This window comes from Ochotona curzoniae, unplaced genomic scaffold (genome assembly GCF_017591425.1).
Source record: "Ochotona curzoniae isolate NIBS_2020 unplaced genomic scaffold, NIBS_Ocur_1.0 contig_2688, whole genome shotgun sequence".
NCBI classification, from domain to species: Eukaryota; Metazoa; Chordata; class Mammalia; order Lagomorpha; family Ochotonidae; genus Ochotona; species Ochotona curzoniae.
The window spans coordinates 19884597-19905525 of NW_024465553.1; the positions used below are offsets into that span (position 1 = coordinate 19884597).

Below are 20929 nucleotides of genomic sequence, written 5' to 3' on the forward strand. Positions count from 1 at the left end.
GAAAAAAAGATAAGTGCATGGTGATTTAGAGTGGGTGGAGGCAGGAAGTTGAAGATTCCCTGAGAAAGGGGTAGGGAGCGGCTTGGGGCCAAGCAGCAGGGCCCGGTAAATGGCCCAGGCCAGGGCGTTTCTGCTTCCCTTAGCGTCGCAAGGGCTGACAGGAGAGGAGCCCGTGAGTCAAGCATGGGGCCTGCCTGCTGCCGCTCAGTCAGACCCTGCGTCCTGCATGTCTTCAGGTTGAAGCCCTGATGAGCAGAGCTCAGGGTCCTGAGGATGTGTCATCTTGACCTGCTTGAACAGTGACCTTTTGGGTGCCTGGCTCTCCTTGCTGGCCCAGCCTCTGGTTTGCCTGGACATGCCACATAGAGGATGTCCCTTCAGGGTGCTGAGTGGTACTGGGTTTGTAGGGTCCAGCCCGTACCACTCAAAACTGCCAAGATGGTTTCATCACTACCAAGTCCCCTCCTCTGCTGTGGTTGAGGGTCAGTGTGACCTGCCCACCTGCACCCTCCCTCCAACCCAGCCCGGGCTCGTCCTACTTAACACTGGGGCAATGTCACCTGCCAGCCCGCTGTTGCAGCCTCACCTTGGCAGAACTGTGCTAGTTTGATCCCGAGTATCTTCCAGTAGAGACAGTCTGAGCCTTAGAACCACTCTCTCGAAGCTGTGAAATCAGTTTCCCTTCCCCAGGTGAACCTGGGGCAGTGCCATGGCCTCTCAGTATCTCTAAGGCATTGGTTCTAAGAATGCCCCTCAGATACCAGGGTGTGTGGGTGCTCAAGCACCTGATATATAGTGGCATGGACATCACCTGTCCTGCCTACTTAACGTTGAAATGCCTTGGCCCCGTGTACTGCACATCGACTCCAGGTTACTTACAATACCCCCCGCCCCTGTCCATCAGAAAGAGTTATTAGCCTCTATTGTTTAGGGGATCACAACCAGAAAAGACCCTACGTGTTCAGTACAAACAGCGTTGATCCCTGAAATAGCTGGTTGAGTTGGCGGATATGGCGCCCACGGACGGGGAGAGCTGGCGGTGCCCAGGGGGTGGTGTTAGTCCAACACTCCCCGAGTTCCGGTGGAAGAGCAGCCAACTTGGAGGTGGAAGTGTTTTTTTTTGGCTCACTCGGCTGGCCTATCTGCCAGTTCCTTTCTGCTCGGAGCACAGGTTTCCTTCCCGGGACCAGCCAGTGAGATGTCTCCCTTCACCTGACAGCGCCATATAGATACGTGTAAGAAAAAAAAATCTGTCATCCCTATCCCCTACCTAGACATAACGCACTGGTATCATTTTGACATGTGCCCATTGGCTAGGTGGCAGAGACATGTCTTTAACCACAACAACAATAAAAAGGGAAAAGGTAGCAAGGTGTGTATTTTTGGTTATTCATGTTTTACTGAAGTCTAGTTATAAAATAAACTGCCTGTCCTTTTTTTCTTGAAATGCTTATTGTCATTTTAATTTTATAAAAAATTTATTTTTCTTTGAAAGGCAGATTTACATAGAGAAGGACAAACAGAGAGAGAGAGAACTTCCATCTGCTGGTTCTCCACCCAAATGGCTGCAGTGGCCAGAGCCTTCTCTGGATCTCCCGCATGGGCGCTGGGCCCAGGGACGTGGGGCATCCTCTGTTGCCTTCCTACATTGTAAGGAGGAAAGTGGATAGGCAGTGGAGTAGCCAGAGTAGCCAGTATACAAGCTGGTATTTATATGAAGTGCTGGTGCCGCAGGCGGAGGATTAGTTTGCTATGCCACTGCGTTGGCCCCCCTGTTTTCATCTTTAAAATCAGAGCAAATGAGGGAAACTGAGCTTCCATTTGCAGTTCATGCCTCGGACATTCACAACAGGAAGAGCTGGGCCTGGCCATGCTGACACACTCGAGCCATTCCGTGCTGCCTCTCAGGAGATATTAGCAAGAAGCTGGATCTGAGGTGGAAGAACCAGGACTTTGAACCAAGTGCTCCGATACAGGATTCTGGTAACTAAGTGGCAGCTTAGTCTGTTGCACCGCAGCCCCTGTTTTCACATCTGTTTTTCAGTATAAATCTTCAGTTCCGAATCGTGTTTACGATGTCAGGGACGAGGCATTTAGCTTAGTGGCTAAGACGTCACATGGGAGTGCCTGGGATCAGGCCGTGACTCCTGACTCCAGCTTCCTGCGAACACACACGCTCGTGGCAGTGGTAACGGCTCAGGTGCGTGGGTTCCTGCTGCTCAGAGGAGAGGTCGGTGGCATTCCTGGCTCCTGCTGCCTCGGCTGTCCTGGGCCTTTGGGGTGTGAACAAGTCAGCGAGAGCTCCTCTCTGTCGCCTTTGAGGATTTTGCTGCCATGTTTTCTGATTTTTCAGGCTGGGGGTAGTCCTCTGGAGGAGAGCTGCTGGTTTATTTTTTAGCTGCCGGTACGTAGGACAGAGTTTGATGCATATGGGGCTATGGTACATGTGAGCTGTTTTTAGTGAACGGTTTAAGTCCACACTTATTATAGAATGTGACGTTACTTCCCAAGAAACAGCAGCTGAAGCACACGGTTCTGGTTGATTCATTCTCCAGCAGCTCATAGAGGCTGTGCAAATGTTTAGCTACACCCAACTGGGAGTGTATTAGCTGAAATACTGCTTTTGGCTGGCATTTGCAACTATTTTGTTTCTTTTTTGTTTTTTAAGACTTAATTATTTGTTTTTATTTGTTTGAAGGAGTTACATGGGGCCCGGAGCGATGGCGTAGTGGTTAAGGTCCTTCCTTGCCTTGCACTCACCGGGATCCCATATGGGCACCGGTTCTAATTCCGGCTGCTCCACTTCCCATCCAGCTCCCTGCCTGTGGCCTGGGAAAGCAGTCGAGGACGGCCCAAAGCTTTGGGACCCTGCACCCGCGTGGGAGACCCGGAAGAGGCTCCTGGCATTGGATTAGCTCAGCTCCAGCCGTTGTGGTCGCTTGGGGAGTGAATCATTGGACAGAAGATTTTCCTCTCTGTCTCTCCTCACTGTATATCCGCCTTTGCAATGAACAATAAAATAAATCTGAAAAAAAAAAAAGAGTTACACGGAGGGGTAATTCACACACACGGGTGTTCCACCTACTAATTCACTCCCCAAATGGCAGCAGTGGCTGGGACTAAGCTGAAAGCAGGAGTTCGGAGTTTCGCCTATATCTCCTTTGTGGGTGGCAGGGGCGGGTCTCTTGGGTCATCCTCTGCTGCTTTTCCCAGTTCCGTGAGCAAGGAGCTGGATTAGGAGTAGAGTAGCCGGGTCTCAAATTGGCAAGTGTATGGGCTGCTGCCATCACAGACAGTAGCTTTCCATGCTGCATCATAGCACCAGCCCCACAAGCTGGAATCTTTGAAGACAGAAAGTAGCCCTGGCCACTCCTTGGTTACCTGGCTGCACCTCAGAGCAGGCCACGCTGGAACGAGGCAAGTGGGAGATGGGGTTGCCCTTACAAGTGGCCAGGTTTTCTTGGTGAGGTCACCGCTACTCTTCCTACTGGGAGGAGGGGAGGGTAACTACTGCTGGGCAAGTCGCCATCTGGGTCCCATATTTCAGGCTCTCCTCCTGCCTGTCGCTAATCCATCATTAGTCCTTCTGTGTGTGCTCCCAGGACTGCTAATGTGGCAGTGCATTTCTGCTGTGTTTCCAGTTTGTTTTGTCTTTCTCACCAACCCTGCTGACTCTGGCCTTCTGCTTTAACCCTTGCTGGGAGCTTTCTCTTGCACTCAGCTGCAGTGTTGGAGGCCTAGATAAACCTGCCTGGGGGTGAGGCCAAGCAGACCTGGACTTCTGCCCGTGGGGCAGTGCCCTGCAGCCGTCTGCATCCAGCGCTCTGGGATGCTGCCCTGACCTGCTGCAGAGTGTCTTTAACCATGGGTGCAGAAAGTGATCGTGTTTGAGCTTCTGATTTCCAAATGTGCACAGGTGCTGTGGTGCAGACCCATTTACAAGCTTTCCCTGAAGGAGTTGTGTGTTATGGCATGGTAAGGGCTAGCACCCTGACTAGATAATTTTGCTCAGATGGGGGTTACATCCCAGCTCTGCCTCTCCCCATCCGCAGACCAGCCTGTCTGAATGTCAGCCTGCACACCTGACAGCAGGCATGGGACTGTCACGTGCCTTCGAGTGTTGTTGAGAGGGTGAGAGAAGTGTAGATTTACGTCAGTCTGCCTGTTGTCTCCCACCACTAAGACACCCATCAGTATTAGCTATCTCTTTCTGTCCTGTCTCTCACTTTGCTTTTCAAATAAATAAAAATGGAATAAAATAGTCAACTTGTACAGAAAGGGAGGCCGTTGGCTTTGCCCTGAGCCACAAGAAGAGGTCGCCGTGGTGAATGCTGTGTGCCTTCACCAGGTGCTTTGCACACTTACTTGCTTTACTGTCGTCTTCTGCATGAACAGGGATCCTGGATCCTATATCTCCCTAAGCCACCTCTCCCCTTTCCGGCTGCCTTTGCTGCAGGCTTGTGGGGAGCAGAGGGTTGTACACAGTGCAGCTCTGCTGATGGTGCCAGTCCTGGCCGGGTTTCAGTGCTTGCCAGCTTCTCTGGCATCCCGGAGCAGCAGACAGCACTCCTCTGCTGAGAGCATGCCATCTAGGTGGTGAGTCACTGCCTTGGTAAGCAAGTCTGGCCTCTCTCAGCCTGGCCTGGAGGGGTGGAGTAGGCAGAGGGCTGGGCCAGGATGGACTGGGAGTGTACACTAGCCATGAGCTTGCTCCCTGCTGGTGGTCCTTGCCCGCCTGTTCTGTGCTGGCAGCTGCTGTGTTGGGAGGTGGGGTGTCCGATATCACCTTCTGTCTTCTCCCAGAGACAGCCTGCTGCAGGAAGGAGTGATCTCCAGTGCAGCTCAGGCACCCTGAGGGCTGGCTGTATCTCCCCAGAGGGGCTTTGCTCTGGGGTAGGGTCACCTTGCCTCTCTGGTGTTAGCTATTCCTCAGCCCAGACAGGTGGTGTGGTGTGCCTGCCACAGTGAAAGATGGATGCTACTTTTGCGGGGTGTGGCGGAGGTCATCAGGGCAGGGACGCGAGCACCTGGGGAAGACCATGCGGTGTGGAACCAGAGCTCGGCACTCGGTCTTCCCCTCGTGGTGTCCCCTTTGTTCCTTTGGAGGTGGGAGAGCACACAGGGACGTGGACGTGGCGTTGCACTCTGGCTCTGACTGGAGCAGGCGATATCCACACACCTTGTTCCGCTTCACTCTCAGAGCAGGTGTTGTGTATTGGGAGAGAAGCCGCTGTGTAATTCTTTATTTTAATTGATTCATTTTTGGTTGTTTGAGAAGCAGAGAGAGTGAACTCCCATGTGCCGGTTCACTTCCCAGGTACATAAGAAAAACCAGGGCTGAAACTGAGAACCGGAGACAGCCCATGTCTCCCATGTGGGCAGCAGAGTCCTCAGCCATCGCACCACTTTCCAGGGGCTGCGTTAGCAGGGTCAGGAGGTGGGGCTGGCTGCAGGCCCTGGCATCAGGCCCTCTGAGGTCAGAGCAAGGGCCTCCTCCTTGCAAGATTCCTTTAATCACATAAAACCGAAGGGGAGAGGGTGCCTGTGGCAGGGTGGCAGATGGTGCATGGCAGCAGAGGTCGTTGCCTCCTGAATCCTGGCTGAGAGAACAGCAAATGCACAGGGTTTGAGCAGGAGGAGGCAATAGCAACTGTTTTGGAAGCTGGACACAGATGGAAGGTATTGGTCAATGATTTAGGATTATTAGCGACAAATCTCTAAATTGGCTCTGGGGAAAGCAAAGAACCAGTCAGTTCTAGCACAGACCCCTGAGAAACATAGGAGCTGGCAGAAGTAAGTGCCTCTTGAATTGGGGCATAAGAGATGCTAAAGTGAAAAGGCTGTGGTAGAGATTGTGTGAAATGCCATTGGGGGCAGGTGTTTCTCACTGCGTGGGATGCCTTCATCTCCTGTTGGAGTGCCTTGGTGCAAGGTCCAGCTCTGCTTCCAATCCAGCTTCCTGCTGATGCACACACTGAGAAGCAGCAGGTGATGGCTCCATACTTGGGTCCCTGTCACTCACAAGGGAAATCTAATTGGAGTTCTGGGATACTGGCTTCAGCCTGGCACAGCCGTGCCTGGTGTGGGCATCTGGGGGATTGAAGCAGTAGGAGGAAGATCTCGGTCTCTGACTCTGCCCGTCAAATAAATAACCGAACGATGTAGAGAGAATCGGGTCCAGTGTGTCTTTTCCTCTTCCTCTACTATTCCATACTGTCGCCTCATCGACAGAGGGGTTAGTCAGAGTTCTGGACTGATCCCACCACACGCCATTGCAAGTTCTGAGCACCTCATCTCAAACACAGGGTTGTTGGGGACAGAGTTAATGTCGTGCCGAGCCTGCCCACTCCATGGCTCAGGGCCTACCCTCCCATCTCTGTCTTCCTGGCAGCGTTCGGAAGAGGACCTGCTCTCTGGGAGCTGGGCGGCCCAAGGGGATCGGCCTCTACCCCAGGACACCCTCCATGACAGAGTCCTCCCTTTGCTTAGAAGTTCTGGTCTGCTCCTGAGCCTTTCCTGGCTTGTCTTCTTTCTTTGTCTAACCTTCTCACCAAAAAAATGAGCCTATATAAATATGGTAAAATTTGGAAATGGAGTCTTTGTAGATGTCGTCCTAGACTAGGATGAGCCTTAATCCAGTGTCCAACATTCTTGTAAAAAGAGCCAGAGGGGATAACACTGTGGAACAGATATGACAGAGGGTGAACAGCTCTGTGAAGACAGGTGGGGACCACAAGCCCAGCAACACCCAGCACTGCTGGCCACTGCCAGCAGCTGCACAAGGCAAGGAGGATTGTCCCTAGAGCCCCTGGAGAGGCCATGGCCCTACTGGCCCCAGGAGTTTGGACTTCGTGTGTGACCGTACTTGTGTTGGATTACACACGGGCCCTGTACTGTCTCGTGATGGCAGCCATGGGGAGCTGTCACATGCCACTTCATGTTCACTCGACTCAGCAGGTTCAAAACTGTACCTTATTTTATTTAAGGATATGTACACAGGTGATGAGCTCATAAAGAGAGGGAGTAAGCCTGTCGATGTTGTGAGATTTCTGGGGGGAGAGAGGGAAGGAAGCTCCTCTAGGTGGGTTTCACGTTCAGCACCTGTGCATTATTTTGCAGTTTTTTTGTGCATAAGATACTTAACACGAAACTTCTGAGAGAGTGAGAGATCATACCAGAGTACACCCTTCTGAACAGTTAGACCATTGCTTCATCTGAGAGAGAGCACTGACTCATCCAGACTAGCCGAAGGCCTGGGGACAGGATCCTTGGTGCCAAGGTGAGCACTGAGCAGATCGCAGCGTCTCATGCTAATGGAGATGAATAATAAATAAGGGATTCAAAATGATAAGTCATCAACTGAAGCCAGACTGACCATTAGGAACAAATGCGGGAGTCTCTTGGGGTTATGCCAAGTTCTGAGAGCCCAGACTCCAACTAAATAATGTTAAGCCAGATTCCCAAACCTCTTTGGAGTTACCCCATCCACACTTGTCCCTCGGGCCTTCCAGCAGGGGGTGGCTTTGGGGTCATTGTGGTGGTGTACATTAAGTAGAGTCATTCGGCCTCAGTAGCTGAAGTTTGCAGGCCCACTTGGTGTTGGTTTGCATTCCTCCATGATAGGTCCAGCCTTTCCTGTCGTAACACAGAAAGCAGCCTCGGGTTCAGACCAGCAGCAGGGTGTACTGAAACTCAACATTCATTTGCCTTTTCATTTGCTTTTACAGGTTACCTAGTGTTAGGAGACTATTTGGCTTTCCCATTTACAATAGTTTACAGAATTTGTTTTTTTAAGCCGTTTAAAAAGTCACTTTATTTTTTTTAAGATTTATTTATTTATTTCTTTATTACAAAGTCAGATACACAGAGAGGAGGAGAGACAGACAGGAAGATCTTCTGTCCAGTGATTCACTCCCCAAGTGAGCACAAAGGCTGGTGCTGCACCGGTCTGAAGCTGGGAACCAGGAACTTTGCCCAGGTCTCACACGCGGGTGCAGGGTCCCAAGGCTTTGGGCCGTCCTCGACTGCTTTCCCAGGCCACAAGCAGAGAGCTGGATGGGAAGCAGGGCCGCCGGGATTAGAACTGGCGCCCAAATGGGATCCCAGCGGGCGCGTACTTCAGCTGCTAGGCCATGCCGTCAGGCCCTAAAAAGTCACTTTAAAGAAAAATATCAGGTAAATGGGGGTATAGATGGTGTCCTGATCATCAAGAATAATGTACTAGGTTACTGAGTTTTCAGAAACTTTATTTGACTTTACAGGGCACCACGTGATGTTTTAATCCATGTATATAAAAACATTATGCATCAGGGTATTAATACATGTATCAGGGTAACTAGGATTTCACTCAGATGCTTCTCATTTGCTTGTAATAAGGCATTTCAGATCTTCTCTACTTGCCCCTTTGAAATGCACAACACATTATTAGTGATCTGTGCAGTGGAGTACCAGCGCTTTAACTGTAACTTTTGCCTCATTGAAAACCTTTTCCCACCTGCTCTCCACCCTAGCCTCTCCAAGCTCTGGTAACCATTATTCTGTTCTCTATGTCCTTGAGAGTGGCTTTTATTTTATTTTTATTTTTTAAGATTCCACATACAAGTGAGATCTTGCAGTATTTGTCTTTCTGTGCCTAACTTATTTCACTTAATCCCTCAGTCTGTCCGTGTGTTGCCAAATGACAGAGTTTCATCATCTTTTTGTGGCTGTCTTCCATCAAATGGATACACTGTGTGTTCTTTAGCCTGTTATTGGTGATAGACACTTAGGTTGAATCCATGTCTTAGCTGTTGCGAGTAATGCAGCAGTGAACTGGGGAGTACACATCTCCTTTTGGCATACCGATCGGGTAAACATCTAGTAGTGGGCTTTTGGAGTCAGATGGTAGTTGCACTTTTTTTTTTTTTTGCAGAGAGAAACAGAGATCCCCCATCTGTGCTTCGTGTCCCCCCCCCCCAGTGGCTGTAATGGCTGGAGCCGAGCTCAGGTGAAGCTGGAAATCAGGAACTCAATCCAGGCCTCCCACATGGTTGGCAGGGACTCAAGTGCTTGAGCCTTCTTCTGCTGCTTTCTAGGGGCGCTCGTTAATAGGAAGCTGGATTTGGGAGTAGAACTGGAACCCAAGCATTCCCATATGGGATCTGAGTGTCCCAATTAGTGTCTTTCAACTAACTGCATCCCAAATGCCCATCCTGGTAGTTCTTCTAATTTTGAAAGAACCGTACTGTTTCTCACAATGCTGTACTGATTTACACCCTGCACCCATGGTGTCTAAGGATTTCCTTTGCTCCACATCCTTGCCGGGGTTTGTTTTTCTAACACCTGTGGCTGATTTCTCGCTGTGGTTCTGATTTGCATTTTCCTGGTGCTTAGCGAGCTGGTTCGCTCTCCGAATGGTTGCAGTAGCTGAAGCTGCAGTGTGGAGCCAGAGGCTTCTTGTAGGTCCCCTACATGGCTGCAGGGACTCAAGCACTTGAGCCATATTCTAATGCTTTTCAGGCACATCGGCAGGGAGCTGTATTGGAAATGAAGCAACCAGGACTTGAACTGGGAGCTTTACCAGCCCTGGCTTTGCTCTTTAAGTGTCTCCCGTGGTTGGATTGTCTTGGGGGCCTCAACTACTGTGTTAGGAGAGCCAGGGGGCAGCTTCCATACTGCAGGGCTTCATGGTTAGGATGTGGGAAACAAGACCCAGGGAATAACTCCTGCAGGGCCCAAATTCTTCCCTCCCAGGACATGTTCACGTCATCATACGTGTGAACATGTGTGTACCTCTGACTGCTGGTTGATCAGCACTTCTCTGTGGATGGGGATGAATTTCTGGTTTATACATGGGTCTTGACAGTCACACTTCTCAAGAGTTACAGTGATACAGAGGGAGTGGGTGTTCGTTTATCTGTTGAGACATATGAGGGTGCCTGGGTTGGAAGCCAAGCTCAGGCTCCTGACTCCAGCTTCCTACCCTGCCTACCAGCGCAGGTCCTGGGAGGCGGCAGGTGGTGGCTGAAGTGATAGGCTCCTGTCAGCCACGTGGGAGAGCTGGATTACGTTCTCAGCTTCGGCCTGGCCTAGTGGCCGTTGTTGGTGAAAGGAGTGCTGTCGTCTGTACTCTGTCTTTCTGCCTCTGAAATAAATTACAGCAATACAAAAATAATGCAGAGAGGTTCCTGGGTGCTGCCCAGCATTGTCTCAACCATTGGAGATGCCCTGTGCCCCTGCTTCTGTGATCTGTGAATGGATATAGGTCAGGGCTGCTGGGCAGACAGGAAGCCCCACCAGCTGGTGAGACTTGCAGCTGTGCTGTCACAGCAGTTGGCAGAGCTGTCAGCAGGACATTCATTTTGGATTTTGAAGCATTTTGGATTTTCAGTCTGAAAGTACTTAACCTGTAGTACATACTTCCTAAAGTTCTTGTGAAGATTAAATATGATGACTGTGAAATGAATGACATGCAAATGCAGGAGTTTCGGAAGTTGTGGCTCCTGGCGTTGGCGCCCATGTCATAGTGGGTAAAGCCACTGCCTGTGGCACCAGCATCACATGTGGATGCCGGTTCGAATCCCAGCTGCTTCACTTCTTACCCAACTCCCTGCTGATGCACCTGGGAAGGCTACAGAAGATAGCCCAAGTGCATGAGCCCCTGTAACCATGTGGGAGACCTGGAGGAAGTGCCTTGCTCTTGGCTTCAGACTGGCCAAGCTCCAACCGTTACGACCCTGGATCCGGGGCAACTGAGCCATGGAGCCTGTGGGAGAGGTGCCCGGTGACGGTAGGGTTCTGTATCTTATGAATTCTCCGGTTTCTCCTGCTTTCATTTCCTTGGCCAGTATTGATCCTTCAGAAGGTGGAAAATGGAGACCTGAGCAACAAGATTCTGAAGATCACGGACTTTGGTCTGGCTCGGGAATGGCACCGAACCACGAAGATGAGTGCGGCAGGGACCTACGCTTGGATGGCTCCAGAAGTCATTCGCGCCTCCATGTTTTCCAAAGGCAGTGACGTGTGGAGGTAAGGCCCGTAGGGACAGTGTCCCCCAGGGTTTTTGTGACTGTGTGCGTGCTTCAGGGCTAGAAGTTGCACTGGGAGACCTCTCCCGAACAATCAGGGCTAACTGCCACATTGCCGGGGGACAGTTTTCAATGCTTTTATCTACCCTCTAGTGCTGAGGCAGGTACAGACCACAGCGGCAGTGTCTGTTACCTAGGGAAGGCCAGTAGATTCAGGGGCAGCGTGTACTCCCATCTTTGGCTGCAGGATGATGCGGGCACTTAACCTGGAACAGCCTGGCTCACTCAGCAGTGTGCTGGGTTCCAAGTGGCTTTTCCTGCTGGACTTAAGGAGGGGGCTAACCAACCTAGGGCACATCATGGAAGCTCCTGAACTGAAGAATGGCCCTTGTACTGTCTGTTTCTTCTTGGTTGGTCTATAAGAAGGGTTAGTCCAGTTAGTTGATCTGTTAGTCACAGCTCTGTCTGATGGACCTTAGTTTAGAAATGGAAAGAGATGGATCCCAGGCTTGCAGCAAGAACTGCAGGGCCACAGACTAGACCTGATGAAATGTCACCCTAGTTAATGTCAGTCCAGGAGAGGACAAGGACATGGATCCAAGCAGTCTTGTGTCCACTGAGGGCATGAGCAGCTATATAGATCCTTGTGGGTTTGGGACCATGTCATCACTTTGACATGTAAAACCCAAGACTTTAGGTTACATTGCACATTAGTCCATGAGGTTATGTGTGTGCATGTGTGTATATACTTTTTTTTAAAAACTAATTTGTTTCTGTCATTTTTAAAAGATTTATTTTTGTTGTATAGTAAGATATACAGAGAGGAAGAAAGAGAGGAAGATCTTCTGTTCGATGATTCACTCCCCAAGTGACCACAATGGCAAGAGCTGCGCTGATCCAAAGCCAGGAGCCAGGAACTTCCCCCAGGTCTCCCACATGGGTGCAGGATCCCAAGGCTTTGGGCCGTCCTCCACTGCTTTTCCAGTTCACAATCAGGGAGCTGGATGGGAAGCGAGGCCTCCGGGATCAGAAACGGCGCCCATATGTGATTCTGGCGTGTTCAAGGCAAGGACTTGAGCTGTTAGGCCACCACTCTGGGCACTTTAAACTGATTTGATTGAGATATTATTCATATGCTGTAAAGTTCACTGCTTATATACTTAAAAGCATAGAAGTCAGTGGTTGTGTCTTGATTGCCCAGAAATTCATTTCTTGCAGTTCTGCAGATCAGACAGATGTGACAAGGACATGTTGTCCAGACCTGTAGGGGAGGTTCTATTCCAACTGCAGATCCCAGGTACTAGGACGTGGCCATACCTGTTTAAGGCCAAGATTCAATCCACTATAGCCAGTGTCTATTTCTGGGAAATTTTTATCAACCACAAAAAGAAATCCCTTGGCCCGGTGCGGTGGCGCAGTGGTTAAGGTCCTCGCCTTGCACGCCCGGGATCCCACATGGGCGCCGGTTCTAATCCCGGCGGCCCTTCTTCCCATCCAGCTCCCTGCCTGTGGCCTGGGAAAGCAGTCGAGGACGGCCCAAAGCTTTGGGACCCTGCACCCGCGCGGGAGACCCTGAAGAGGCTCTTGGCTTCAGATCGGCATCGCATCAACCGTTGCGCTCACTTGGGGAGTGAATCATCGAACAGAAGATCTTCCTCTCTGTCTCTCCTCTCTGTATATCCGCCTTTGCAATAAAAATAAAATAAAAAAAAGAAAAAAAAAAAAAGAAAATCCCTTACCAACTCTCCCCATTGCCCAGTCCCTTCTGTCTCGATTCCCTTGTTTCCAAACACTAACTTACTGGTTTGCCAATTCTGGATAGTTCAGATAACTGGAATCAGGCAATGTTTAGTCTTTTGTGACTGGCTGCTTTAATTTGGTGTCGTCTTTTCAAGGTTCATCCATTGTAGCTAACATCAGAACTCCATTCTTTTTATATCTTAATCATATGTCATTGTGTGACTAGGTAATGTTCATCCATTTATCCTCTGACGGACAATGGATAGTTTGCGCGTTTTAGCTGTCATGAATGATGCCACTGTGGCTATTTGTTTATAGGTAATTGTGTGAACGTGTATTTCCAGTTCTCTTAGATACACGCCTGGGAGTAGAGTTGCTGAGTCATATGATAGTTCCATCTTTGATGGTTTTAGGAACCAAGCTTTTTCATCACAGCTACAGTTTATGTTCCCATTAGCAATGAACAGGGTTCCGATTTCTTTTCTTTCTTTAATTATAGCCGTCTCTGTGGCTGTGCAGTGGTATATCATTGCGGTTTTGGTTTGCATTTCTCCAATGACTAATGATGTTAATTAACTTTTTCTGTTTTTATTAGCCATTGTGATATCTTCTTGGCAGAAATGTTTACTCAAATTCCTTGCCAACTCAGTATTTGGGTTTGCTGTCTTTTTCAAGTTGAAAGAGTTTTTGATATATTCAGGATACAGGTCCTTTAACAGATATGTAATTTGCAAAATTTTTCATTCTGTTGACTACCTTTTCATCTTGTTAATGGTGTTGTTAAGCAGACATTCTTTATTTTGATCAAGTCCAATTTCTGTTTTTTGTTGTTTTGGTGTCTAATATGTAAGAAATCATTGCCTAGTACAAGGTCATGAATATTTATAGCTATGCTTTTTTCTAAGAATTTTATAATTCTGGCTTTTATTTTTCAACCTTTGACCCATTATGAGTAAATATCTACATGTGGTTTGAGGTAGGGATCTAACTTTATTATTTTCCATCTGATTAGTCAGTTGTCACAGTGATGTTTATTGAAAAATTGTTCTTTTCCCCATTGACTTGTCTGCCATCCTTTTCTATAAGGATTTATTTGTTTTCATTGTAAAGTCAGATTTTTACAGAGAGAAGGAGATACAGAGAGAAAGATCTTCTCTGCTTGTTCATTCCTCAAGTGGCCGCAGTGGCCGAAGCTGAGCCCATCCGAAGCTAGGAGCCAGGAGCTTTTTCTGGGTCTCCCATGTGGGTGCAGGGTTCCATGGCTTTAGGAACGTACTTGACTACTTTCCTAGGCTTCAAGCAAAGGGCTGGATGGGAAGTGAAGCAGCCAGGACATGAACCAGTGCCCAAATGGGATACCGGCATGTGCAAGGTGAGGACTTTAGCTGCTAGGCTACCACACTGGGCCTATCTGTCATCCTTTTTAACAGCCACCTTACAGGGTTTATTTCTAGATTTTCAGTTCTACTCCATTAATCTACATCCGTATCCTTAGACTGGGTCCATCCTTTTTTGGTTACTGTAGTTCCATAGTTAAGTTTTGTTGTTCTATTTCAAGATTGTTTGGGCCATTTTAAGTCTATAACATTTGCTTAAGCCTCTAAGGATCCTTTCGTCAGTTTTTCTAAAATAGGCATCTGAGATTTTGGTAGGAATTGTGTTTAATCTACGTGTTACCTTGGGAATCAGTAGAATGTAGTAATTTTCAAATCTGTGGACATAGGACATCTTTCCGTTTGTTTAAGCTTATTTAATTTTTTGCAGTGATGCTCTGTAGCTACGTGTGTAGATTTTTATTTAACCACATATTAACTAAAGGATGAAGTAGTTAATGAGAAACAGCTTTTTATTGCCTTAGAATGTCTAACCCAGTCTTGTTAGATTCAGTTATTTACTGATGTCTAATGTTTTGGTCTGGAAAAATGGCAGTTGTGTGTGTGTTTATTGTTCTGTTGCTTGACCTTTTGTTTAGAAGGCTTCTTTTGCCAGGAGGCGCACAGGCTGAACTAGGATAGAAGCGTATTTCTCTTTGTAGGTGTGGCCCAGAAAGCCCTGGCTGCAGGATCATCCAGGAAGCCAGGTTCCCTCTGTCTGAGTGGACGAAATGAGCGACTGTTTTTATAAAAAGAAGAAAGCTCATCCATGCCAGCAGCTGGTCTTTAATGGGGAGACAATCTGGAAACCGCACGCAGCCCTGAACACCTGCTGTCTGCACTGGTTACTTGGGCACGCCTGGCTCCAGGAGAGGCAGGAGCAGGCAGCTCGGTCACGACCCTTACTGTGGACGAAGGGGAATGAGCCATTTGCCACTTCTGACATTCACTTGGCCTTTCTTCGTGGGAAACCATGATGCTTCCGGAACGTGCTGCTTCCCGTGGGCGTGCTTGGCCTCTTCTCCCAGCCCAAGCCTGACTTTCTTCAGGTTTTAGTGCCACATTCTCTAGAGGTTTCTGCTGGTGATTTCTTGGACAGAATTGCTTCAGGTTTCCAGAGACAAGCTTAGGGGATGGGAAAGCATCGTGACAGAGGTGGGAAGGACAAGGCCGTTGCAAGGATTTGTCCTTTGAATGAGCAAGGCAGGACCTTTGCTTTTCTCTCCCTTTCTCTCTTTTTTTCTATTGCCTTCTTTCAAGATGTATTTATTTGGAGTTGGAGAGAGAGGGAGAGAAGAAACAGAAAGAGAGATCTTCCATCTGCTGAGTCACTTTCCAAATGGCTGCAACAATCAGGGCTGGGCCCATCTGAAGTCAGGATCCAGGAGCCTCTGGGTCTTCCATGTGCGTAACGGGACCCAGGGACTTGGGCTGTTCTCCACTGGTTTCCCAGACACATTAGCAGAGAGCTGGGTTGGAAGTGGAGCAGCTGAAACTGGAACAGGAGCCCTTGAGGGGTTCCCGTACCACAGATGGTAGCTTTATCGGCTACGCCCGTGTCATCTGGGACCTTTAGCTTTAATTCACGGGATCCTTGTTCTGAGGCTGATCTGTGGGTCCTGCCCTTTACTCATAGAGCCTGCAAGAGGCATTTCATGAAACAGGTGCTCTGTAAGGGGAACAGCTTACAGGCAAACCCCAGATCATCAGCTCTTTGGATGAAATCTTGGACTTTGTTGCATAATCTGCCAGTGGGTCATTGGCTTATTTATTTATTTATTTTAAAGATGTATTTATTTTTATTGGAAAGTCAGATATACAGAGAGGAGGATCTTCTGTCTACTGATTGACTCCCCAAGTGATCACAATAGCCAGAGCTGAGTCCATCCAAAGCCAGGAGCCAGGAGCCTCCTCCCGGTCTGCCACATGGGTGCAGGGTCCTAAGACTTTGGGTCATCCTTGACTGCTTTCCCAGGCCACAAACAGGGAGCTTTTTGGATTGGAAGCAGGGCCATCGGGACATGAATCGGTGCCCATGTGGGATCCTGGCACGTGCAAGGTGAGGACTTTAGCCACTAGGTTACCGCATTGGGCCTGGGTCACTGGTTTAAAATCATTCCCAGGATGTGAGCCTCCTCACTCACTGGTGGATGACTGTGTTTAGCAAACAGAATTCAGCCTGTTCCCGTCGAGTTTTCTTAGCATTCATGCTACAGACTTTCTTTCACGATAGTCTGTGGACTCCGTTGAATGGCTCTTTAATTCCTCTCTCCTCTTCTAAGTGGCCCCAGCTGATCTCACAGCTTCCCAGACCCAAATGCTTGAGGGCTAGGCTATATATTTACTGCCATCTGCATTTCATCTCAACTAATCCTCACAAGAATGCCCAAAGTGGGTGCTGTTGTTTCGGTCTTACAGATGTGGGTACTTGTACCCATTAAGTTACGTGTTTAAGCGTAGGCAGAAGCTGTGGTCAGAACCAAGCACAAGACTCTTAAGCCTCGCTTGTACCGAGTGACCGTGCGTGTACACTTGCACTTTCCCAGGGTGAGTGACATCCAGCAGGCTGTCCAAGAGAGGGCTAGCCTGAGCCTACAATCTTGGCTCCCAAGTTGTAACCTATTTGTTCATTTTGAACTCATTCAGAACTGTTTGCTGACTACCAGACACCAACTAAGTCTGGGCCCCCGCCCATCCTCCCCTGCTGAAATTCATCCTGGGCCTCTCTGGGCTCTGCTGTTGCCAGCTGAGTTGTTGTTCTTGCTCTTTGGGTGTGGTTATGGGGGGCGGGGTGGGGCCTTCTCATATTCAAGGAGACTACAACCTGCACAGATAATTCTGAAGCAGCACCAGCCCACCCCACCTCCTAACTGTCCTCACAGGGGTGGAAGGCAGCATCAGGAAAGGACGAACATACACCTGCACCAAGAGAGGCGAGTGCCCAGTCCTTGCTACTTCCTCCTTTCTTCCCAGTCATAGTCCCTGTAGCAGTGTCAGGTGAGGTTGCAGGTTCTAGAATGTTCATCAGTGACAGATGAGGTTGATTTCGGATCCTAAATTTGACTTACAAATTACTAATATGGACAATTGGGAGTTACCTAGTTTATGCAGCAGACAAAAGCCAAAACTCTAGGCACCCTCTGGGCACCAAATCACAAAGTGTTCATGCTGAGGTGAAGGGTATGATGTTGGTCTGGGTCCAAGTTTTCCCAGTCAACTTGGAAGGGACCTCCTTAAGAAGAGTAGCCTAGGGCCCAGCGCGTGGCCTAGCAGGTAAAGTCCTCTCCTAGAACACACCGGGATCCCATATGGGCACTGGTTCTAATCCTGGCAGCTCCACTTCCCATCCAGCTCCCTGCTTGTGGCCTGGAAAAGCAGTTGAGGACAGCCCAAAGCCTTGGGACCCTGCACCCGTGTGGGAGACCTGGAGGAGGTTCCTGGTTCCTGGCTTTGGATCGGTACAGCTCCAGCCGTTGCGGTCACTTGGGGAGTGAATCATTGGACGGAAGATCTTCCTTTCTGTCTCTGCTCCTCTCTGTGTATCTGACTTTGCATTCCCCCATGTAGTTGAGCTGTGCAGGGAGAGCAGTGGATATGCCCAGAAGGCTTTGGTCCTTGGGGACTTCCTTCTTGTTGTATGAGGGATGGAATAGCGATGCATTCTTGATCATTTTAAGTTTTTAAAACAACACAGGTGGGCATTTGACCTAGCTGTTATGATGCTTGTGTTCTATATTGGACTGCCTGGCTTCAACGCCTGGCTGCAGCTCCCAATCCCAGCTTCTGGCTGTTGCAGGCATTTGGGGAATGACCTAAGGAATAGAAGCTCCTTCACTGTCTAGTTTCTGTTTCACTGATCCTAAACTCACTTTTACAAATAAGCCAGGTTGGTATTTTAGTGTGTTTACCTCTCTTCATGAGCTGATCTTCCCATCCCTTAGAATGAGATTGTTCTGTTTTGTAAGCTGCCTTGTACATTTCATGCCACTGGACACATTATCATGCTATTAAACAGATTGTGTCCATATGCATATATGTGTATATATATTCATTTGAATGAGAGTCCAATAGAAGAAGCATTGCATTCTAAATTACACTTTTGCAAAGTGGTTTCTCAATTATCTTTGCCAGTGATCATTAAACAATGTGGTTCCTGGAATGTGGGCTCGCTGGTGACTACCCAGTGCAAGATTTCTTCAGCCCACCCCACATAAGGGAGCTGCCAGCCTTAGCACTAATGCAGGGTCACCGGCTGGTTGTAGTGGAGAGTTCTTCTGACTCTGGTCGGGAAGGTGACAGGTGAAGGTGACCTGTGAAATGGTCAAGGCTCGTTGAACCTCTGGCGGCAGTGAGAGCTCCTGGAAACACCTGACTGGTCTGCGGAAGCTGGCGGTTCTCTGTGGGGTGCAAGGACTCTGGCAGTGCTTTGGCTGAGCTGGCTGTCTGTAAGTGGTCTCGCATGGTCCTCTTGCCCTTCCTCCAACCCTGGGAGCATGACAAAGCAGACCTCAGGAGCAGAGAATGGTCACGCGGACATTGTGCCATGCACCCAAGGCTGTGGCTCAGTGCCCTGTGTCTCATATTTCTCCAGTGTCTTTCTTAGATTCTGTTCCTGCTGAGTGTTCCTTTCTGGCCCCCATCTTGTGCAGTAGAAATGAAGAGAAGTGTTGGCAGAAGAGAGCAGGCTGGCTTAGTCATCTCCGGAAGGGCCTCTTATCTGAGTGCAGGCAGCCCTGGACAAGGCTCTCGGCAGACGCCGCAGGCTCCACATGGCCCTCCGCAGGCCCTGTCCTGGGGGAAGTCACACGTGTCTTAGCCATCGGTGGTGTTGCTGGGCCAGGAGTAACTGTTGTTACTGAATCCTTTTGACTGTTTTGTGAGGCAGACATTGCTGTTGTCCTATGAGTGGTGCTTCTGCAAGGATGCAAGGTGATATGGTCTTTTCACTCAAGTCTGTTTAAGTCTTACTTAGTGTGGTTTCTTTTCACTGTACAGCCCTTCAATGGAGCTGAGTGCAGGGATGGGAGAAACGAGCCAGGTAATAGCAGAGCTGTTCTCTGTGAAGCAGCCAGACGTTGCCAAGGACACAAACAAGTTTCCCATGGGTCCTTGAAACCTGCTCTCACTGTCTGTGCAAGGGGCTGGAACCCAGACACCAGAGTAGAGGTGGCACTAGTGCCAGGAGCAGGTTCCTCAGGTGGGAAGCTGGCATCCAACATCTGATGGGTCTTTGGGGTTGCTTTGCTGAAATTTCCCAGTGCAGCCATTGCCTCGATAAGAACAGTTTGGCAGGAAGTACAGTGATGTACTTCTTGATGGTATTTGAGGTTGATTCTAGAGCAGCCAATGCAGCCTGTAAGATCGTCTGACTGTAGGTTCATTCCCATGCACACAAAGCAGTTTGCATGTCTGTGCATGCCTGCTGTGTACTAGAGCCTGGGAGAAGCCCTGGGAAAGCTGCAAGCTACTGTGCCTGCCTTCAGGAACCCATAGACTGGTAAATGAGCAACAATAATATATGGCAGCTTGGATGGGACTCAGGAACCCCTGAATGTCAGGAGATGCCTCCCAAAGTGTCCAAGCTTGTTCCCATCAGCTTCCAACCCAAATCCAGCTACTTGTCCAGACAAGACCAGTAGCAGTCTGTCCCTGTAGATACATGTTAAAGATTGATGATATTTGGAGGCCTCCAGGGAACAAGCCACTGTCCAAGGAGACTGGCCAGATGTCTCTGAGAGCCCACCTGCAGCCTCACAGATGCCCCAGTGTGTGATTGAACCCGTGGCTCATCTTTGGATCCAGGCCCCAGGGAAGGCCCATGCTCTGCAGCCATCAACTTTGTATGCTAACCTTGTTTCTGGAGCACTGACCTGCTTCCTTCACTCAGCATCCAGGGTGTATAGGGCCAGCGCTTGTCCCCATTCTGCTCCTTTGTCCTCATAGGATCTTTCCCATGATCCATCACCCTGTATTCTGTCCCACTCACTAATCTCTTAGTGGATGAGATCTGTCCCAGTGCTTGGTATTGAGCTTGATGCTAAGAAAATATTTAGCAGATATTTTAAATGAATGAATAAATGAGTGAATGAATGATGAGCCATTTAAGTTGGATTTTGAAGAACGGTTAGTCAGACAAATAGGGATATTTAAGAGAGAGAGATTTCCAAAGTTGGCCCAGACCTTGGGGTTCACTATACACAGCTGTCATCTCCTTCCATTCCTTAGCTATGGGGTGCTGCTTTGGGAGCTGCTGACCGGTGAGGTACCCTTCCGAGGCATCGATGGCTTGGCAGTGGCCTATGGAGTGGCCATGAACAAACTTGCTCTTCCTATTCCTTCGACATGCCCAGAGCCTTTCGCCAGGCTCATGGAAGGTAAGTGACCCCTGGCCTGTCTGAACATGGAGACAGACACGTGGTAGATTTCGGCCAGTGCCGTAAGCTGCATTACTCAAGGATGAGGGAAGAATTCTGTGGGCAGTTGTTAGGCCTTCTGAAGTATATGGGTACACCCTGCTGAGAGAGGCCCTTCTGTTCTGCCCCAGGGTCTGTGGAAGTTAACTCAAGGACCAAAGCTTGCTGACCAGCACTTCAGTCCTTTGTTATTTAGTGCAAGACACGGTTATATAGCAGCTTTTATTCCAGGGCTGCTGTATGCCTCATATAGAAATGAAGAACATAAGAGAAGAAAGGAACCCTCAAAGTTGCTTAGCGAGCAGGTGTTCAGTACAGCACTGAAGTTGCTGTCTAAGATATGCACATCGTACATTGCAGTGCCTGGAATCAAGTCTAAGCTCCAGTCTTGATTCTA

General features: G+C 49.1%; 1 protein-coding gene across 3 annotated transcripts in view; it reads left to right on the top strand.

Moving 5' to 3' along the window:
* Nucleotides 1–20929, top strand: part of MAP3K9 (mitogen-activated protein kinase kinase kinase 9) — a 62200-nt gene that overhangs the window by 20920 nt on the left and 20351 nt on the right. For all 3 annotated transcript variants that reach the window (XM_040975365.1, XM_040975363.1, XM_040975364.1), the window contains exons 3-4: nt 10827–11007; nt 20345–20493. In XM_040975365.1, coding sequence (XP_040831299.1) covers nt 10827–11007; nt 20345–20493 — 330 coding nt within the window. The remainder of the gene's footprint in view (nt 1–10826; nt 11008–20344; nt 20494–20929) is intronic.